Consider the following 20,033-nt stretch of genomic DNA (forward strand, 5'->3'; position numbering starts at 1 on the left):
GCATGTATTACAGTACAAGTACAGTAAACAGTAGCATGTATTACAGTACAAGTACAGTAAACAGTAGCATGTATTACAGTACAAGTACAGTCACACAGTAGCATGTATTACAGTACAAGTACAGTAAACAGTAGCATGTATTACAGTACAAGTACAGTAAACAGTAGCATGTATTACAGTACAAGTACAGTAAACAGTAGCATGTATTACAGTACAAGTACAGTCACACAGTAGCATGTATTACAGTACAAGTACAGTAAACAGTAGCATGTATTACAGTACAAGTACAGTCACACAGTAGCATGTATTACAGTACAAGTACAGTCAAACAGTAGCATGTATTACAGTACAAGTACAGTAAACAGTAGCATGTATTACAGTACAAGTACAGTAAACAGTAGCATGTATTACAGTACAAGTACAGTCACACAGTAGCATGTATTACAGTACAAGTACAGTCAAACAGTAGCATGTATTACAGTACAAGTACAGTCACACAGTAGCATGTATTACAGTACAAGTACAGTCACACAGTAGCATGTATTACAGTACAAGTACAGTAAACAGTAGCATGTATTACAGTACAAGTACAGTAAACAGTAGCATGTATTACAGTACAAGTACAGTCACACAGTAGCATGTATTACAGTACAAGTACAGTCAAACAGTAGCATGTATTACAGTACAAGTACAGTCACACAGTAGCATGTATTACAGTACAAGTACAGTCAAACAGTAGCATGTATTACAGTACAAGTACAGTAAACAGTAGCATGTATTACAGTACAAGTACAGTCACACAGTAGCATGTATTACAGTACAAGTACAGTCAAACAGTAGCATGTATTACAGTACAAGTACAGTCACACAGTAGCATGTATTACAGTACAAGTACAGTAAACAGTAGCATGTATTACAGTACAAGTACAGTAAACAGTAGCATGTATTACAGTACAAGTACAGTCACACAGTAGCATGTATTACAGTACAAGTACAGTCAAACAGTAGCATGTATTACAGTACAAGTACAGTCACACAGTAGCATGTATTACAGTACAAGTACAGTCAAACAGTAGCATGTATTACAGTACAAGTACAGTAAACAGTAGCATGTATTACAGTACAAGTACAGTCACACAGTAGCATGTATTACAGTACAAGTACAGTCAAACAGTAGCATGTATTACAGTACAAGTACAGTCACACAGTAGCATGTATTACAGTACAAGTACAGTCACACAGTAGCATGTATTACAGTACAAGTACAGTCACACATCCTGTCTAAGAGGAGCATTTCTAAAAAGCCCTTGCGGTCTTGTTTCCGTTGAAAGTCCTTCGTACATAAATCATCGACAATTAACAATACAAATAAAAATAAAACTAATATTAAATTACTCAATTGATGCAAAATAACATTAGAAAAACAAAAATAAAATGATTTTACACCGCCAGTGCAAACTAACAATTAATCTAAAATAAATTACACCACTGATGCAAAATGACAATGAATGACAATAAATAACTTACATAAATTACAATAAATTACTAAAGCAATTAATATGTACAACGTAGGTGGACAAAAGGGGTGGGGGGGTGGGGGGGTTGATCCGGAGAGAGTCGTGATGACTATCTCCATTTCTGTCCCCTTAACTCTCGAAGGAGGCATAGTTTAATCTAGGTTTAGGGTTAATCTGGAGCTCAGAGTTAAAGATGGCTCCGACTCCACCTCCTCGGCCGGCGTTTCCAGAAATGTGAGCGTTAACATAACTGGGAGGCGTGGCTTCATTTAAACTGAAATGACCTTCAGGTTTCTGTCCAACAGAATGAATTCTGAACGAGGAGAGTCGCCGTCCTGCTTCTGCTCTTCATCCAGGCTACCAATGACATGAAAACGATTCGGGCCAGCAGCAATGCCGTCAGGGAGGGGGGGCGGGGGTTGCACATGAAACATTTACGCTTTACCACTGGAGGAACTGTTTTCTTCTTCAAGTAAACATGTATCCCATCAAACCGTGCAGAGCTGGTTTCTACTGGGAGCGTGTATTTACCAGTTGAAGTCCAGACCTCCGCTCTTCAGGAACTGGATTTGTCATCCTGGGGGGGCCCGGCCTCCGTCCTTGTTGGGTCCTTTTACCTTCCCGTGTGTCTTTCCTGGCGTCCTCACAGCGAAGATAAATATTTCCTGGAACGCGATGACAGTCCAGGAAGTGGAGGCGCCGCTTTCTGGTCCAGTTCAGACTACATCTCCGTCTGTTGCACGGCAACACCACCGTCCACCCAGCTGATTGCCCCCCCCACCCGTCATTGTTCTGCCCCACATGATCAATGACTCAGGTAACTATCTATGAATGTTATCGATGAAACCCTTTGAAGGGGCCCACCCAGAGACTGGACTCTGCTGCGTCACCTCTTCTCTGTGAGCCTGAATTCTGAGCATGAATTCTGGATTTAACCCATAAATATGATATTTTCGGCGGAATGACACATTTCCTGTTTGGTTCTATTGTGGGCAGAGGAAGAGCTCGCCTGGTTCCATCATTAGAGCATTCAGAGCATCGCTGCACAGTGTTCCTATCTGACTTCCTGGTTCCGTCATTAGAGCATTCAGAGCATCGCTGCACAGCGTTCCTATCTGACTTCCTGGTCCCGTCATTAGAGCATTCAGAGCATCGCTGCACAGCGTTCCTATCTGACTTCCTGGTCCCGTCATTAGAGCATTCAGAGCATCGCTGCACAGTGTTCCTATCTGACTTCCTGGTTCCGTCATTAGAGCATTCAGAGCATCGCTGCACAGTGTTCCTATCTGACTTCCTGGTTCCGTCATTAGAGCATTCAGAGCATCGCTGCACAGCGTTCCTATCTGACTTCCTGGTCCCGTCATTAGAGCATTCAGAGCATCGCTGCACAGCGTTCCTATCTGACTTCCTGGTCCCGTCATTAGAGCATTCAGAGCATCGCTGCACAGCGTTCCTATCTGACTTCCTGGTCCCGTCATTAGAGCATTCAGAGCATCGCTGCACAGCGTTCCTATCTGACTTCCTGGTCCCGTCATTAGAGCATTCAGAGCATCGCTGCACAGCGTTCCTATCTGACTTCCTGGTTCCGTCATTAGAGCATTCAGAGCATCGCTGCACAGCGTTCCTATCTGACTTCCTGGTCCCGTCATTAGAGCATTCAGAGCATCGCTGCACAGCGTTCCTATCTGACTTCCTGGTCCCGTCATTAGAGCATTCAGAGCATCGCTGCACAGCGTTCCTATCTGACTTCCTGGTTCCGTCATTAGAGCATTCAGAGCATCGCTGCACAGCGTTCCTATCTGACTTCCTGGTCCCGTCATTAGAGCATTCAGAGCATCGCTGCACAGCGTTCCTATCTGACTTCCTGGTCCCGTCATTAGAGCATTCAGAGCATCTCTGCACAGCGTTCCTATCTGACTTCCTGGTCCCGTCATTAGAGCATTCAGAGCATCTCTGCACAGCGTTCCTATCTGACTTCCTGGTCCCGTCATTAGAGCATTCAGAGCATCTCTGCACAGCGTTCCTATCTGACTTCCTGGTCCCGTCATTAGAGCATTCAGAGCATCGCTGCACAGTGTAGTTATTTTAGTTCTGATGTGGCCACGCCTCTGTCTACACACCTGTCGACCTCCAAGGCTCCATGGCCTTACAAACCTTACAAAATACAAAATAACCGTACACCATATTTTTTTTTCAAATGCGTTTATTCATGTACATAGTTGGACATTATTAATTATGATACAGTTTAACATTTGATATTTTACACTAGTTGAGTTATATTCTTCTATACACACGAAGTACCTGCTTAATAAATTATGTAAAGGAGCAAAATGAGCATCCATTGATCGATAGGTTTTCGAGACGTCTACGTTTCTGGCGTGCGTCTTTCGATCATAGAAACCGGAGGCAGCTATTTCCACGTCTTTTTTGCAGCAACACAATCCGAATATTCCACACCTTTCTTCGACGCTTGTATCGATCCCTCGTATCGTCCTGACATTTGCTCCCACTCTTTGATGTTTGCCTCTTCCATTTAACTTGATTCAGGTTCGGACATCCCGACTTGATGATTGGATCCAAAAAGTTTAAAACTAGCATCAAACCGCTCGTTTCGTTTGCGACGAAAAAATGATACGGAATGGAGGCTACCGCGGCGAACTCGTTTGATTTGCCGTTTCGTGATATTCGGTGTATATCGGATGGTATGGTTGGTTCCTGCTAACGGTGGCTAGTTAGCATCATGACAAGTTGGTTCCTGCTAACGGTGGCTAGTTAGCATCATGACAAGTTGGTTCCTGCTAACGGAGGCTAGTTAGCATCATGACAAGTTGGTACCTGCTAACGGAGGCGAGTTAGCATCATGACAAGTTGGTTCCTGCTAACGGTGGCTAGTTAGCATCATGACAAGTTGGTTCTTGCTAACGGTGGCTAGTTAGCATCATGACAAGTTGGTTCCTGCTAACGGTGGCTAGTTAGCATCATGACCAGTTGGTTCCTGCTAACGGAGGCTAGACCTGGATGGAAAAACATGAGGACCGCCAAAGTGGCTACAAACCGTCCCAAGGTCATTGGGTCACGGTCACGTCATGCTACTTGTCATCTGGGACACGAACCTTTAACCAACTTTCTGACTGGATGAGAAGTTTGACCATCCTGCCCTCTAATACCCCACTGCTAGCATGGCAGAGTCTTCATCCTGCCCTCTTTCCTGTCCTTCAGTCGTGTCCGATGCCGCCGTGACAGGGTTAGGGTCAGTGCCCCCCCCCCCCCCCCTGCTTACAGCAGGCTGGGAAACCACAGGCCACCAGGCTGGCGCCAGGGGTAGCCGGCCTAATCAATACCGCTGCACTTCCTGCTCAGCTCTCTTCATTAATAATTACTGCTTGGATCACACACCCAGACACCAGAACGGTGCGCCAGAACGGTGCGTCACAACGATGCGTCACAACGGTGCGTCACAACGGTGCGCCAGAACGGTGCGCCACAACGGTGCGCCACAACGGTGCGCCAGAACGGTGCGCCAGAACGGTGCGTCACAACGGTGCGTCACAACGGTGCGTCACAACGGTGCGTCACAACGGTGCGTCACAACGGTGCGCCACAACGGTGCGTCACAACGGTGCGTCACAACGGTGCGTCACAACGGTGCGCCACAACGGTGCGTCACAACGGTGCGTCACAACGGTGCGTCACAACGGTGCGCCACAACGGTGCGTCACAACGGTGCGTCACAACGGTGCGTCACAACGGTGCGTCACAACGGTGCGTCACAACGGTGCGTCACAACGGTGCGCCACAATGGTGCGTCACAACGGTGCGTCACAACGGTGCGTCACAACGGAGCGTCACAACGGTGCGCCACAATGGTGCGCCACAACGGTGCGCCACAATGGTGATATCTTGTTGCACCGGTGCGTCACAACGGTGCGTCACAACGGTGCGTCACAACGGTGCGTCACAACGGTGCGTCACAACGGTGCGTCACAACGGTGCGTCACAACGGAGCGTCACAACGGTGCGCCACAATGGTGCGCCACAACGGTGCGCCACAATGGTGATATCTTGTTGCACCGGTGCGTCACAACGGTGCGTCACAACGGTGCGCCACAATGGTGATATCTTGTTGCACCGGTGCGTCACAACGGTGCGTCACAACGGTGCGTCACAACGGTGCGTCACAACGGTGCGCCACAACGGAGCGTCACAACGGTGCGCCACAATGGTGCGTCACAACGATGCGTCACAACGATGCGTCACAACGGTGCGTCACAACGGTGCGTCACAACGGTGCGTCACAACGGTGCGTCACAACGGTGCGTCACAACGGTGCGCCACAACGGTGCGTCACAACGGTGCGTCACAACGGTGCGTCACAACGGTGCGTCACAACGGTGCGCCACAACGGTGCGTCACAACGGTGCGTCACAACGGTGCGTCACAACGGTGCGTCACAACGGAGCGTCACAACGGTGCGCCACAATGGTGCGCCACAACGGTGCGCCACAATGGTGATATCTTGTTGCACCGGTGCGTCACAACGGTGCGTCACAACGGTGCGTCACAACGGTGCGTCACAACGGTGCGTCACAACGGAGCGTCACAACGGTGCGCCACAATGGTGCGCCACAACGGTGCGCCACAATGGTGATATCTTGTTGCACCGGTGCGTCACAACGGTGCGTCACAACGGTGCGCCACAATGGTGATATCTTGTTGCACCGGTGCGTCACAACGGTGCGTCACAACGGTGCGTCACAACGGTGCGTCACAACGGTGCGCCACAACGGAGCGTCACAACGGTGCGCCACAATGGTGCGTCACAACGATGCGTCAGAACGGTGCGCCACAACGGTGCGTCACAACGGTGCGTCACAACGGTGCGTCACAACGGTGCGCCACAACGGTGCGCCACAACGGTGCGTCACAACGATGCGCCACAACGGTGCGTCACAACGGTGCGTCACAACGGTGCGCCAGAACGGTGCGTCACAACGGTGCGTCACAACGGTGCGTCACAACGGTGCGCCAGAACGGTGTGCCAGAACGGTGCGCCACAACGGTGCGCCACAACGGTGCGTCACAACGGTGCGTCACAACGGTGCGTCACAACGGTGCGTCACAACGGTGCGTCAGAACGGTGCGTCACAACGGAGCGTCACAACGGTGCGTCACAACGGTGCGTCACAACGGTGCGTCACAACGGTGCGTCACAACGGTGCGTCACAACGGTGCGTCACAACGGTGCGCCACAACGGTGCGTCACAACGGTGCGTCACAAAGGTGCGTCACAACGGTGCGTCACAACGGTGCGTCACAACGGTGCGTCACAAAGGTGCGTCACAACAGTGCGTCACAACGGTGCGTCACAAAGGTGCGTCACAACGGTGCGTCACAACGGTGCGTCACAACGGTGCGTCACAAAGGTGCGTCACAACAGTGCGTCACAACGGTGCGTCACAAAGGTGCGTCACAACGGTGCGTCACAACGGTGCGTCACAACGGTGCGTCACAACGGTGCGTCACAAAGGTGCGTCACAACGGTGCGTCACAACGGTGCGTCACAACGGTGCGCCACAACGGTGCGTCACAACGGTGCGTCACAAAGGTGCGTCACAACGGTGCGTCACAACGGTGCGTCACAAAGGTGCGTCACAACGGTGCGTCACAACGGTGCGTCAGAACGGTGCGTCGTTAGCATCATCCGCTGTTGCAATGACTCAAACATCTTAAATTACGTTCCGCCTGGGATGCGTCTTTGCTGATGAGCAAGGCAGCAATGTGCCAGGTTTTAAAATGCAGCTCGGGGTGATGCTTCCTCACTGAACTGAGGAAGACGAGGCATCAGAGCCAACACGAAACGGGATGTGATGTGTTTCTATTTCTTTTTAATGATGACCATTTTTGGATACAGGCGTTTCTGATGACTCGATTATCCAGAGCATTAATCCGATGCGAAAGAAGTTCACGCGTCCTGAAGGGTCACCTGCGCTCCGGCTCCGGGTCCGGGTCCGGTCCGGCTCCGGGTCCGGTCGCTTCGACAGACAAACCGAAGGCATTTAGAAGTCCAGGTCAAAATATGGTGACGGCAGAGGCGATGTTCTCCAAGGCCGATCGAGCCTCAGAGGAAGGGAAAACCTGGATGGCCTCCAGAGCCTTGTTGCTATGGTAACAGCATAAGTCCACAGCTGAGCTCACGCCTTTCTCCGATTTAACAGCCGCCAAAAGCTGTCAAAAGATGAAAACACATTCCCACATTTCTGTGTAATCGAAACAGACAGCGATGAGCTGGAGACAGTTTGTGTACTCCTAAGGTAAACACAGGAAAGTACAGGGTAAGGTACATGGGGGGGTACAGGGTAAAGTACAGGGCGGGGTACAGGGTGGGGTACAGGGTAGGGTACAGGGCAAGGTACAGGGTAGGGTACAGGGTAGGTACAGGGTAGGGTACAGGGTAGGGTACAGGGTAGGGTACAGGGTAGGTACAGGGTAGGGTACAGGGTAGGGTACAGGGTAAGTACAGGGTAGGGTACAGGGTAGGTACAGGGTAGGGTACAGGGTAGGGTACAGGGTAGGTACAGGGTAGGGTACAGGGTAGGTACAGGGTAGGGTACAGGGTAGGGTACAGGGTAAGTACAGGGTAGGGTACAGGGTAGGGTACAGGGTAGGGTACAGGGTAGGTACAGGGTAGGGTACAGGGTAGGGTACAGGGTAAGTACAGGGTAGGGTACAGGGTAGGTACAGGGTGGGGTACAGGGTAGGGTACAGGGCAAGGTACAGGGTAGGGTACAGGGTAGGTACAGGGTAGGGTACAGGGTAGGGTACAGGGTAGGGTACAGGGTAGGTACAGGGTAGGGTACAGGGTAGGGTACAGGGTAGGGTACAGGGTAAGTACAGGGTAGGGTACAGGGTAGGTACAGGGTAGGGTACAGGGTAGGGTACAGGGTAGGTACAGGGTAGGGTACAGGGTAGGTACAGGGTAAGGTGCAGGGTAGGGTACAGGGTAGGTACAGGGTAGGGTACAGGGTAAGGTACAGGGTAGGTAAAGGGTAAGGTACAGGGTAAGGTACAGGGTAGAGTACAGGGTCAGGTACAGGGTAGGTAAAGGGTAGGGTACAGGGCAGGGTACAGGGTAAGGTACAGGGTAAAGTACAGGGTAGGTAAAGGGTAAAGTACAGGGTAGGGTACAGGGTATGTACAGGGTAGGGTACAAGGTAGGTACAGGGTAAGGTACAGGGTAGGTACAGGGTAAAGTACAGGGTAGGGTACAGGGTAGGTAAAGTACAGGGTAGGGTACAAGGTAGGTACAGGGTAAAGTACAGGGTAGGGTACAGGGCAGGGTACAGGGTAAGGTACAGGGTAAAGTACAGGGTAGGTAAAGGGTAAAGTACAGGGTAGGTAAAGGGTAAAGTACAGGGTAGGGTACAGGGTATGTACAGGGTAGGGTACAAGGTAGGTACAGGGTAAGGTACAGGGTAGGGTACAGGGTAAGGTACAGGGTAGGTAAAGGGTAAAGTACAGGGTAGGGTACAGGGTAGGTAAAGGGTAAAGTACAGGGTAGGGTACAGGGTAAGGTACAGGGTAGAGTACAGGGTAGGGTACAGGGTAGGTAAAGGGTAAAGTACAGGGTAGGTAAAGGGTAAAGTACAGGGTAGGTAAAGGGTAAAGTACAGGGTAGGGTACAGGGTAGGTAAAGGGTAAAGTACAGGGTAAGGTACAGGGTAGAGTACAGGGCAGGGTACAGGGTAAGGTACAGGGTAAAGTACAGGGTAGGTAAAGGGTAAAGTACAGGGTAGGTAAAGGGTAAAGTACAGGGTAGGGTACAGGGTATGTACAGGGTAGGGTACAAGGTAGGTACAGGGTAAGGTACAGGGTAGGGTACAGGGTAAGGTACAGGGTAGGTAAAGGGTAAAGTACAGGGTAGGGTACAGGGTAGGTAAAGGGTAAAGTACAGGGTAGGGTACAGGGTAGGTAAAGGGTAAAGTACAGGGTAGGGTACAAGGTAGGTACAGGGTAAGGTACAGGGTAGGGTACAGGGTAAGGTACAGGGTAGAGTACAGGGTAGGGTACAGGGTAGGTAAAGGGTAAAGTACAGGGTAGGGTACAAGGTAGGTACAGGGTAAAGTACAGGGTAGGGTACAGGGTAAGGTACAGGGTAGAGTACAGGGTAGGGTACAGGGTAGGTACAGGGTAAGGTACAGGGTAGGGTACAGGGAAAGGTATAACAGAGTTCCGCCTCTGGGATCCAGGCAGCTGACTGCGAGGGAAACGTTTCAGGCTTTTGGTAGGTGATATCTGAAGATGGACCCCCCCCCCCGATATATGACTGCGTACTGTGAGTCATCCCCCCCCCTATATATGACTGCGTACTGTGAGTCATCCCCCCCCCCCCTATATATGACTGCGTACTGTGAGTCATCCCCCCCCCCCCCCTATATATGACTGCGTACAGTAGGGTCACCCCCCCCCCCCCCCCCCCCCAATATATGACTGCGTACTGTGAGTCACCTGACAATCCTCTTTACAGTTCATGGTTCATTCACTAAAACATGAAGGTGGGGTTCACCAGATAAGCTCTGGACAGGATGAACACCCTTCACCTGAAAAACACGTTTCCATGGAAACAACCAAAAATGAAACTTGGAGATCCGAAATACCACAATTCTGTGATGCTTTCACAGCACACATGGATGCTTCATTCAGAAATCTGGTTCCAGCACCATGGAGACACCAAGTCACTGGACCGGACTGGACCGGAGTGCCCCCCCCCCCCCATGAGGTCAAAAGAAACTGTCCTTTATGTTGATGTTAAACAGAAAAGACTAAATATTCATGAGATCATTTACTGCTGATCTACTGCAGCTCATTCCCTAAATACATAAACGTATACTGTATATAACATAAATAACACGAGAACAGACCTCCCCCAAGCAGCCCGTCCCCCTCCTAACTGGATCTACACCGTCACCATGGTGATCTGGATCAGCACCAGAAGGTTCTAGATGGTTCTCGGTATCTTTATACACCAACATGAAAAGTCAAAGTGAATCAGAGCTGATGTTTATTTTTAACTGATTCTTAATCCATAAATGGTTTAATGTTTAAATGTAATATTTGTTCCTGACCTCATTCTGGATCAGAACCAGGACGTGTTTCATGATGGTTCAGATCGGACCCCTTTATGACTGGGATTATTTTAAAGGCTCCATTATAAGTAAATGGGAAAATCCAGACGGGAATCCGGATCGCTCTCAGAACTTAATGGATCGAAGTTAGACTGAGACCATCTTCAGGTTTTATTCATCCTGATCCATCCAGCAGTTTATTGTGTAATCCTGCTAACAAACAAACAAACAAACCCGCAAACGTTATCAGAACTCGTCCACGTGACCTGGTTCTTTTGTAAACCAACGCTTCTGGTGATATAAGTATCCTGAACGCTGGATATTCCGTCATGCCTGCTAAATCTGCTAAACCGAGTGAGAAATTGGCGGAGTCTGAAGCTGCTAATGCTAGCGAGCCCGATATAACAACGTTGCTAACCGAACGCCGAACGGCTTCATTGGCCGAGCTGATGGCGTCGGATAGCCACGGTGAGCGATTGGTATCCCTGGAAGAGAACGCCCAAACTCTTGATCAGCGATAGCTGTGAGACATTGCGAGCCGCTAATGAGAAGCTAAAGGCTAAGCTATGGGACATGGAATCAAGGAGTAGACGGTGCAACGCCCGTCTTATTGGTATACAGGGGGGGGGGTTGAGGGTCTGCAGCCGGCGACTTTTTTTCCACAGTTGTTGCAGGATGTTTTCGGGAAGAATGTTGGTCCCTCCCCTCCTGAACTGGCCCGTGCTCCTCGTAGCTTAGCCGCTAAACCAGGCCTCGGCCTGCCATTGTTTGTTCTCACCGCCACCAAAACAAGGAGCTGCTGATCCGGGAGGCCAGGAGGAGAAATGATTTGAAGTACAAGGACGAACCATTCCGAATGTACTTCTACAGCCCCGAGGTGGGTAGCCAGCGGAGAGAGGACAGGTCGGTTGTGTCCCCGAAACCTTCGTCGCTCCAGCCGTTTGGCTCTGCGGCAGAGGCAGAGAAGTTCGTGGAAGATTTCAAGGCAGTCTGAACTACTTTTTGATAGTATATAAACATCGTACATCTATATCGACTAACTGCCCAGACTCCATGTACTGTACTATAAGACGATATAAGTATTTGCACCTATTTTGAATGACGGGTTCACTTGACTCCTGTGTTTTTGTTGTTATTTTACTTCACTGTGCGGGTCTAAGGAGTTTTACGGTGTAATGCTTGTTTTGACCACTAGGGTTCATGGGAGGGTTTTTGTGTTCAGCCGTCACCGCTATGAGACCAATGTTTAAACTGCTTTATTTTATCCTATTGGAGCAGTCAGTCACAAATTGAGATGACAAATACTGCTTTGGAGAGCCTTTGGCTGTTTCCTATTGGGGGGAGGGACTGCAGGACCCCCCCCCCCCCCTCCCCTCCACGTGTCCCTCTTGGACGTCTCAATGTCTCCTCCACAAATAGGCCTCGGTAACGAATCCGTCCTGCTCTGGTTTCAGACGGGTCCAGACACCCCCCCCCCCCCGACACCGTCAGACCCCTCCTCCCTCACGCGTCGACTTTGGAAAGCTCATTCCTCTCGTTTCCCAGTGAGGCGACATTTCAGGAAGTAAAAGCAACAACAGGATCTCACTAGAGGCTGCTACAGCTAGCACAGCTAGCACAGCTAGCGTAGCTTCACAGCGCCCTGAGGAACACCTGGACCAGCAGCCTCACCTTTGAGTAATCCAGTTGGCCTCTCTGTCCTTTGGCCTGGCAGAGAAGAGAAACACAATTACACGTTTCCATAGCGACGTGCCGAGAAAGGTCCGGTCCCTGACGCTAGCGACGGGTCAGAACCTGCTGCAGCTGCTGGTGCCATCGCTCCTCGCCAACGGTCCGCCGGTGCAGAAACACGGGGGCGGCCCTGAAGCTGAATGCCGGCTCCTCCCCCTCGCTGCTCCTCATGAACGGACGCAGGTCAGAGTTCAGCTGCAGGAAAAGGAGCAGGTGTGAGGCTAACGTCTGGACGGTGGGAGGCCCCGACTGGTGACCTAGGGACAGGTGCTCTCTCTCTCTCTCTCTCTCTCCCTCTCTCTGAGTACCTGACCTACCTGGTGACCTAGGGACAGGTGCTTGCCGTACTCGTACGCCAGTCTTTGGGACTCGTCGTCGTGCTCGGCGAGCTCCATCGCTGCTTGGCAGCTCTTGGCTAGAAGCGCCCCGTGAGACAGGAACATCTGCTCCTCCCACGTCGCCATGCCAACGTCCTCGGTGAGACCGTTTCCCTGTGCAGCAAACCAAGATGCAGGCTTGAACTGAAAACCTGATGTGTGCTAGCGTTTAGCAGCGTCTCCACCCGCTAACCCTCAGTGATCCTGTTACAGTCAGAATGAAGCCAGCTGATTGGCCGAATGGACTTTTCTTTGATCATTTCTAAATTTAGGAGATTGCTTTGATGTCTCGATGCTTTACCTCAGCAGGGGGACAGTTCTCAGAGTAGAGTCCTTGAACCACATCGCCGATGGCGCTGGAGATCAGTTCAACAACCTGCAACAGATAATCAATAACCGATCAGATTGACCCGGTTATCAAACACACCAACCTGTTTCTATTACATTCATAAAAGCTCATGGGCGTGGCCCGTCCATCAGCGGTACCGCCCCGTTCCAGTGTTGAAAGCACGATAACCTGCACTCATTATGTAGATGAGGCTCCAAGAGCTCCAGTTTAGATGAACCAGGTTAAACTTAGAGCTCTAGTTTAGATGAATCAGGTTAAACTTAGAGCTCCAGTTTAGATGAACCAGGTTAAACTTAGAGCCCCAGTTTAGATGAACCAGGTTAAACATAGAGCTCCAGTTTAGATGAACCAGGTTAAACTTAGAGCTCTAGTTTAGATGAATCAGGTTAAACTTAGAGCTCCAGTTTAGATGAACCAGGTTAAACTTAGAGCCCCAGTTTAGATGAACCAGGTTAAACATAGAGCTCCAGTTTAGATGAACCAGGTTAAACTTAGAGCTCCAGTTTAGATGAACCAGGTTAAACTTAGCGCTCCAGTTTAGATGAACCAGGTTAAACTTAGAGCTCCTTCAGCTGAGATGAACCAGGTTAAGCTTAGAGCTCCAGTTTAGATGAATCAGGTTAAACTTAGAGCTCCTTCAGCTGAGATGAATCAGGTTAAACTTAGAGCTCTAGTTTAGATGAACCAGGTTAAACTTAGAGCTCTAGTTTAGATGAACCAGGTTAAACTTAGAGCTCCAGTTTAGATGAACCAGGTTAAACTTAGAGCTCCAGTTTAGATGAACAGGTTAAACTTAGAGCTCTAGTTTAGATGAACCAGGTTAAACTTAGAGCTCTAGTTTAGATGAAGCAGGTCAAACTTAGAGCTCCTTCAGCTGAGATGAATCAGGTTAAACTTAGAGCTCTAGTTTAGATGAACCAGGTTAAACTTAGAGCTCTAGTTTAGATGAATCAGGTTAAACTTAGAGCTCTAGTTTAGATGAATCAGGTTAAACTTAGAGCTCTGTTTAGATGAATCAGGTTAAACTTAGAGCTCCTTCAGTTTATATGAACCAGGTTAAACTTAGAGCTCCTTCAGTTTAGATGAACCGGGTTAAACTTAGAGCTCCAGTTTAGATGAACCAGGTTAAACTTAGAGCTCCAGTTTAGATGAACCAGGTTAAACTTAGAGCTCCAGTTTAGATGAACAGGTTAAACTTAGAGCTCCAGTTTAGATGAACCAGGTTAAACTTAGAGCTCCAGTTTAGATGAACCAGGTTAAACTTAGAGCTCCAGTTTAGATGAACAGGTTAAACTTAGAGCTGTAGTTTAGATGAACCAGGTTAAACTTAGAGCTCCAGTTTAGATGAATCAAGTTAAACTTAGAGCTCTAGTTTAGATGAACCAGGTTAAACTTAGAGCTCTAGTTTAGATGAATCAGGTTAAACTTAGAGCTCTGTTTAGATGAATCAGGTTAAACTTAGAGCTCCTTCAGTTTATATGAACCAGGTTAAACTTAGAGCTCCTTCAGTTTAGATGAACCGGGTTAAACTTAGAGCTCCAGTTTAGATGAACCAGGTTAAATTTAGAGCTCCAGTTTAGATGAACCAGGTTAAACTTAGAGCTCCAGTTTAGATGAACCGGGTTAAACTTAGAGCTCCAGTTTAGATGAACCAGGTTAAACTTAGAGCTCCAGTTTAGATGAACCAGGTTAAACTTAGAGCTCCAGCTTAGATGAACCAGGTTAAACTTAGAGCTCTAGTTTAGATGAACCAGGTTAAACTTAGAGCTCCAGTTTAGATGAACCAGGTTAAATTTAGAGCTCCTTCAGCTGAGATGAACCAGGTTTAACTTAGAGCTCCTTCATCTGAGATTAATCAGGTTAAACTTAGAGCTCCAGTTTAGATGAATCAGGTTAAATTTGGAGCTCCTTCAGCTGAGATGAACCAGGTTTAACTTAGAGCTCCAGTTTAGATGAACCAGGTTAAACTTAGAGCTCTAGTTTAGATGAACCAGGGTAAACTTAGAGCTCCAGTTTAGATGAACCAGGTTAAACTTAGAGCTCTGTTTAGATGAATCAGGTTAAACTTAGAGCTCCTTCAGCTGAGATGAACCAGGTTAAACTTAGAGCTCTAGTTTAGATGAACCAGGTTAAACTTAGAGCTCTAGTTTAGATGAACCAGGTTAAACTTAGAGCTCTAGTTTAGATGAACCAGGTTAAACTTAGAGCTCTAGTTTAGATGAATCAGGTTAAACTTAGAGCTCCTTCAGCTGAGATGAATCAGGTTAAACTTAGAGCTCCTTCGGCTTAGATGAACCAGAGCCGTCTGGAGATGCTGCTCCATCAGCCACTCAGCGTACTTTGGGTAACTGAATCCACCCGGGGAAAATATTGAGGACACCCGAGCTCCGTCCAGACCTGGAAGGACAATGTGCCTCCAGTATTACCAGATGTGGTGTCTCTGCCTGCCCATGGAAGTGGGAGCCAGGGGGGGGCTTTTTTTGGAAAGTATCAGATCCGCTCTCCCGCCGCCTCCCCCTTACTTGTTTTGCCGACAAGTCTGAGAGGGAGAAACCGGAGCTCCACGGTGAGGTTACTTTATACCAGCTCGCTGCCTTGGAGAAAGACAGGAGACAGTCCTGCCCCGTCCATCTGCAGAGGCGGTCCCACACCGAGCAGGCCGGGAGGGCGGTTCCCAGCTTAACGCTGCAGCAGTCTCAGCCGGGTTTTACGTTTGATCAACCCCACAGGGTAGCAGAAGAGCTCTGGGACGCCGTCCCCTAAACGCCAGCAGCCCGACTCAGGGGCTGGCGTTGTGTGAATCCGAACCGGAAGGGCCCCGGCCACGCCCCCGCACCTCCAGGTTACTTCCTGTCTCATGACAGTCAGAGGGATGTAAACACGGCCTAGGTAGCGCCAGCAGATCAGGCTAAGCTCCACCCCTTTGTGCTGGCGCAGCAGATGACGTTTGCTACTTTGCCATGGACTCTAAGGGGAGGAGCTAAGGTGGGCAGCAGTCGAGTTAGCTCACAAAACGAGTCATGCGGCCTCGACTCGAGCTCGTTTTGTCATTTTCAGCCTGTGACAGAGGGACCAGAGTACCCCCCAGCTCACACGGAAGCTGCTCGTGGTTCTTGCTCACAGCCCGCCGCTGCTTTGTGGGTCTGGGACCGGAGAGGCTTTAGGTCAGCGGGCCCCAACCACCGGGCCAGTCGGTACCGGGTCGCACAGAATGTTCAATATTTTCTTTCTTTTTTAAATTGATTGTCTAAAGATGTTTCATTTTGCATTGCCACCGGGGTACTTTCTCAGGTAATATCGTTTCTCATTCTGTGGAATAAGTTTCAAAGGTCCTTGAACTTTAAGGGATCTCCAGTGAACACGATTAGCATTCATAGCTAATCGTCTATGGATTAGCATGTTAACCAGGTCAGCGCTATTCTGCGTAGACATTGACGTTGGCAGAGCTTGACTTGTGGCTGTCATGGATTGAGGAATGAATGGGGGGGTTGGGGTTGAGGTTATGAACTTCCAATCCTCTTGCTGGTTTGACATCGGTTGATTGATTCCGACTTTATTTCCTCTTGATAATAGAACTTTACTCGCGCTCTTCATGCGCTGAATTTCTTCAGGTTTCTTCAGTTAACGGTTTTGGGTGCGTCGCTGCACTGGGAACGCTGCACTGGGAATGCTGCACTGGGAATGCGCAGGGATTATTTCAATGAAAAGTAGGAACCAGGCAAGTCCAGAGAATTGTCCTTTGGGGAGGGGGGGGGGAGCAGTAGGAAGGTTTCCAGAGCAGATGAGCCGTTGAGGGGTGTGTGTGTGTGTGAGAGAGAGTTCATGTGTGTGGAAAGTCAGAGAGATGTCCTTGGATTGTTTTGGTAGACAGATAGGACCTGGCGTCGTACAGAACTCTCTCGGGGGGGGGGGACTTTAGCTTGACCCAAATATACAACTGGTCCTCAGTTATTCCTCGTTTCGTGTGCCAAGGCGAGACTTCAGTCCCTCCAAGCCAGTCCGGAGATCTGCCGATACAGTTCTACCTGCTGGGGCAAGAAGGGATCCAGTTTCTGCCGGTCCTCCCCGGATCGATCCCTGAGCTTTGCCCAGATCCTCGATTCGGGCCACCACACGGTCCCCCAGAGCACCGAAGAGCACTTTTAGATCCATGGTCAATTCATCCAGAACTTTGAAAGCCGCCGTCTTGGAGACTTTCCGGTACACCAGGGCAACTCCCGTCCCAATTAGCAGATGCCCCGCCCCCACCAATAAGCCAAACAGCCAAATATCTTCTACATCCTCTACAGATAGGACCGTGAGGCAGACCACTCTCCATTTCTCCAGGGATCCATGGCGTAGCCTGCTGCGTGGGTCCCGTCTGGACAGGTGGACCCCCCCGGAGTCCCATGCTTGGGTGAAAAAATGTGATCAATCGCACAAGAGACCAGTTAATCAATTCCATGATTTAGTGACCAGAGCTCAGCACGCAGCGGGTCCTGGAAAGCAGACAGACGAGACGAGACAAAGAATGCAAGCAGGGACGAAAGGAGCAGAGAGGGAAAAAAGAACGTCTGCTCTCGTCAAAGACCGGAAGAAGAATGGCCGGCGTTCCCCAACGGCACGATATTATCCCATTATATTTAAAATGGCATGTTAGCATGGAAACGTCCCACGTTTGCCACATACATTCTCACACACATGCCGGTTGAAAAGGCAATGACACCCAGGCTGCATTTTGTATGCTGTTGCCATGGCAATGCCCAAAATGTCCTATATTATGCCAATACAGATTTGACTAAACAAAAGCGGCGTGCGTCGGCGGGTCAGCTCATCGGCCCGCGACGGCCTTTGACGCCGCTTGCGGCTTTAATTATTGGTATTGTTAAACATCGATGATTTATGGACCTTCAACGGAAACAAGAGCTTTTTAGAAATACTCCTCTTAGACAGGATGTGTGACTGTACTTGTACTGTAATACATGCTACTGTGTGACTGTACTTGTACTGTAATACATGCTACTGTGTGACTGTACTTGTACTGTAATACACGCTACTGTGTGACTGTACTTGTACTGTAATACACGCTACTGTGTGACTGTACTTGTACTGTAATACATGCTACTGTGTGACTGTACTTGTACTCTAATACATGCTACTGTTTGACTGTACTTGTACTCTAATACATGCTACTGTTTGACTGTACTTGTACTCTAATACATACTACTGTGTGACTGTACTTGTACTCTAATACATGCTACTGTGTGACTGTACTTGTACTGTAATACATTCTACTGTGTGACTGTACTTGTACTCTAATACATACTACTGTGTGACTGTACCTGTACTGTAATACACGCTACTGTGTGACTGTACTTGTACTGTAATACATGCTACTGTTTGACTGTACTTGTACTCTAATACATACTACTGTGTGACTGTACCTGTACTGTAATACCCGCTACTGTGTGACTGTACTTGTACTGTGATACATGCTACTGTTTGACTGTACTTGTACTGTAATACATGCTACTGTTTGACTGTACCTGTACTGTAATACACGCTGTGTGACTGTACTTGTACTCTAATACATGCTACTGTTTGACTGTACTTGTACTGTAATACACGCTACTGTGTGACTGTACCTGTACTGTAATACACGCTACTGTTTGACTGTACTTGTACTCTAATACATGCTACTGTTTGACTGTACTTGTACTCTAATACATGCTACTGTTTGACTGTACTTGTACTCTAATACATACTACTGTGCAACTGTACTTGTACTGTAATACATTCTACTGTGTGACTGTACTTGTACTGTAATACATGCTACTGTTTGACTGTACTTGTACTCTAATACATACTACTGTGTGACTGTACCTGTACTGTAATACACGCTACTGTGTGACTGTACTTGTACTGTGATACATGCTACTGTTTGACTGTACTTGTACTCTAATACATGCTACTGTTTGACTGTACTTGTACTGTAATACATGCTACTGTTTGACTGTACCTGTACTGTAATACACGCTACTGTGTGACTGTACTTGTACTGTAATACATGCTACTGTGTGACTGTACCTGTACTGTAATACACGCTACTGTGTGACTGTTTTTGTACTGTGATACATGCTACTGTGTGACTGTACTTGTACTGTAATACATGCTACTGTTTGACTGTACTTGTACTGTAATACATGCTACTGTGTGACTGTACTTGTACTGTAATACATGCTACTGTTTGACTGTACTTGTACTGTAATACATGCTACTGTTTGACTGTACTTGTACTGTAATACACGCTACTGTTTGACTGTACCTGTACTGTAATACACGCTACTGTGTGACTGTACTTGTACTGTAATACACGCTACTGTTTGACTGTACTTGTACTGTAATACACGCTACTGTGTGACTGTACCTGTACTGTAATACATGCTACTGTGTGACTGTACTTGTACTGTAATACATGCTACTGTGTGACTGTACTTGTACTCTAATACACGCTACTGTTTGACTGTACTTGTACTGTAATACACGCTACTGTGTGACTGTACTTGTACTGTAATACATGCTACTGTTTGACTGTACTTGTACTGTAATACATGCTACTGTGTGACTGTACTTGTACTGTAATACATGCTACTGTGTGACTGTACTTGTACTCTAATACATGCTACTGTTTGACTGTACTTGTACTCTAATACATGCTACAGTTTGACTGTACTTGTACTGTAATACACGCTACTGTTTGACTGTACTTGTACTGTAATACATGCTACAGTTTGACTGTACTTTTACTGTAATACACTCTACTGTGTGACTGTACCTGTACTGTAATACATGCTACTGTGTGACTGTACTTGTACTGTAATACATGCTACTGTGTGACTGTACTTGTACTCTAATACACGCTACTGTTTGACTGTACTTGTACTGTAATACACGCTAC

The 20,033-nt window shown here is 48.3% G+C and overlaps 1 protein-coding gene across 1 annotated transcript in view; it reads right to left on the reverse strand.

Annotated features, from left to right (window-relative positions):
* Positions 1-7,387: 7,387 nt before the first annotated feature.
* pdss2 (prenyl (decaprenyl) diphosphate synthase, subunit 2) overlaps positions 7,388-20,033 on the reverse strand; it is a 35,896-nt gene continuing 23,250 nt past the window's right edge. Inside the window, exons 4-8 of the mRNA XM_068752258.1 lie at positions 13,049-13,123; positions 12,688-12,861; positions 12,434-12,565; positions 12,311-12,346; positions 7,388-7,742 (exon numbers count right to left, since the gene is read on the reverse strand). Coding sequence (XP_068608359.1) covers positions 7,587-7,742; positions 12,311-12,346; positions 12,434-12,565; positions 12,688-12,861; positions 13,049-13,123 — 573 coding nt within the window. The 3' untranslated portion in view covers positions 7,388-7,586. The remainder of the gene's footprint in view (positions 7,743-12,310; positions 12,347-12,433; positions 12,566-12,687; positions 12,862-13,048; positions 13,124-20,033) is intronic.

This window comes from Brachionichthys hirsutus, chromosome 18 (genome assembly GCF_040956055.1).
Source record: "Brachionichthys hirsutus isolate HB-005 chromosome 18, CSIRO-AGI_Bhir_v1, whole genome shotgun sequence".
NCBI classification, from domain to species: Eukaryota; Metazoa; Chordata; class Actinopteri; order Lophiiformes; family Brachionichthyidae; genus Brachionichthys; species Brachionichthys hirsutus.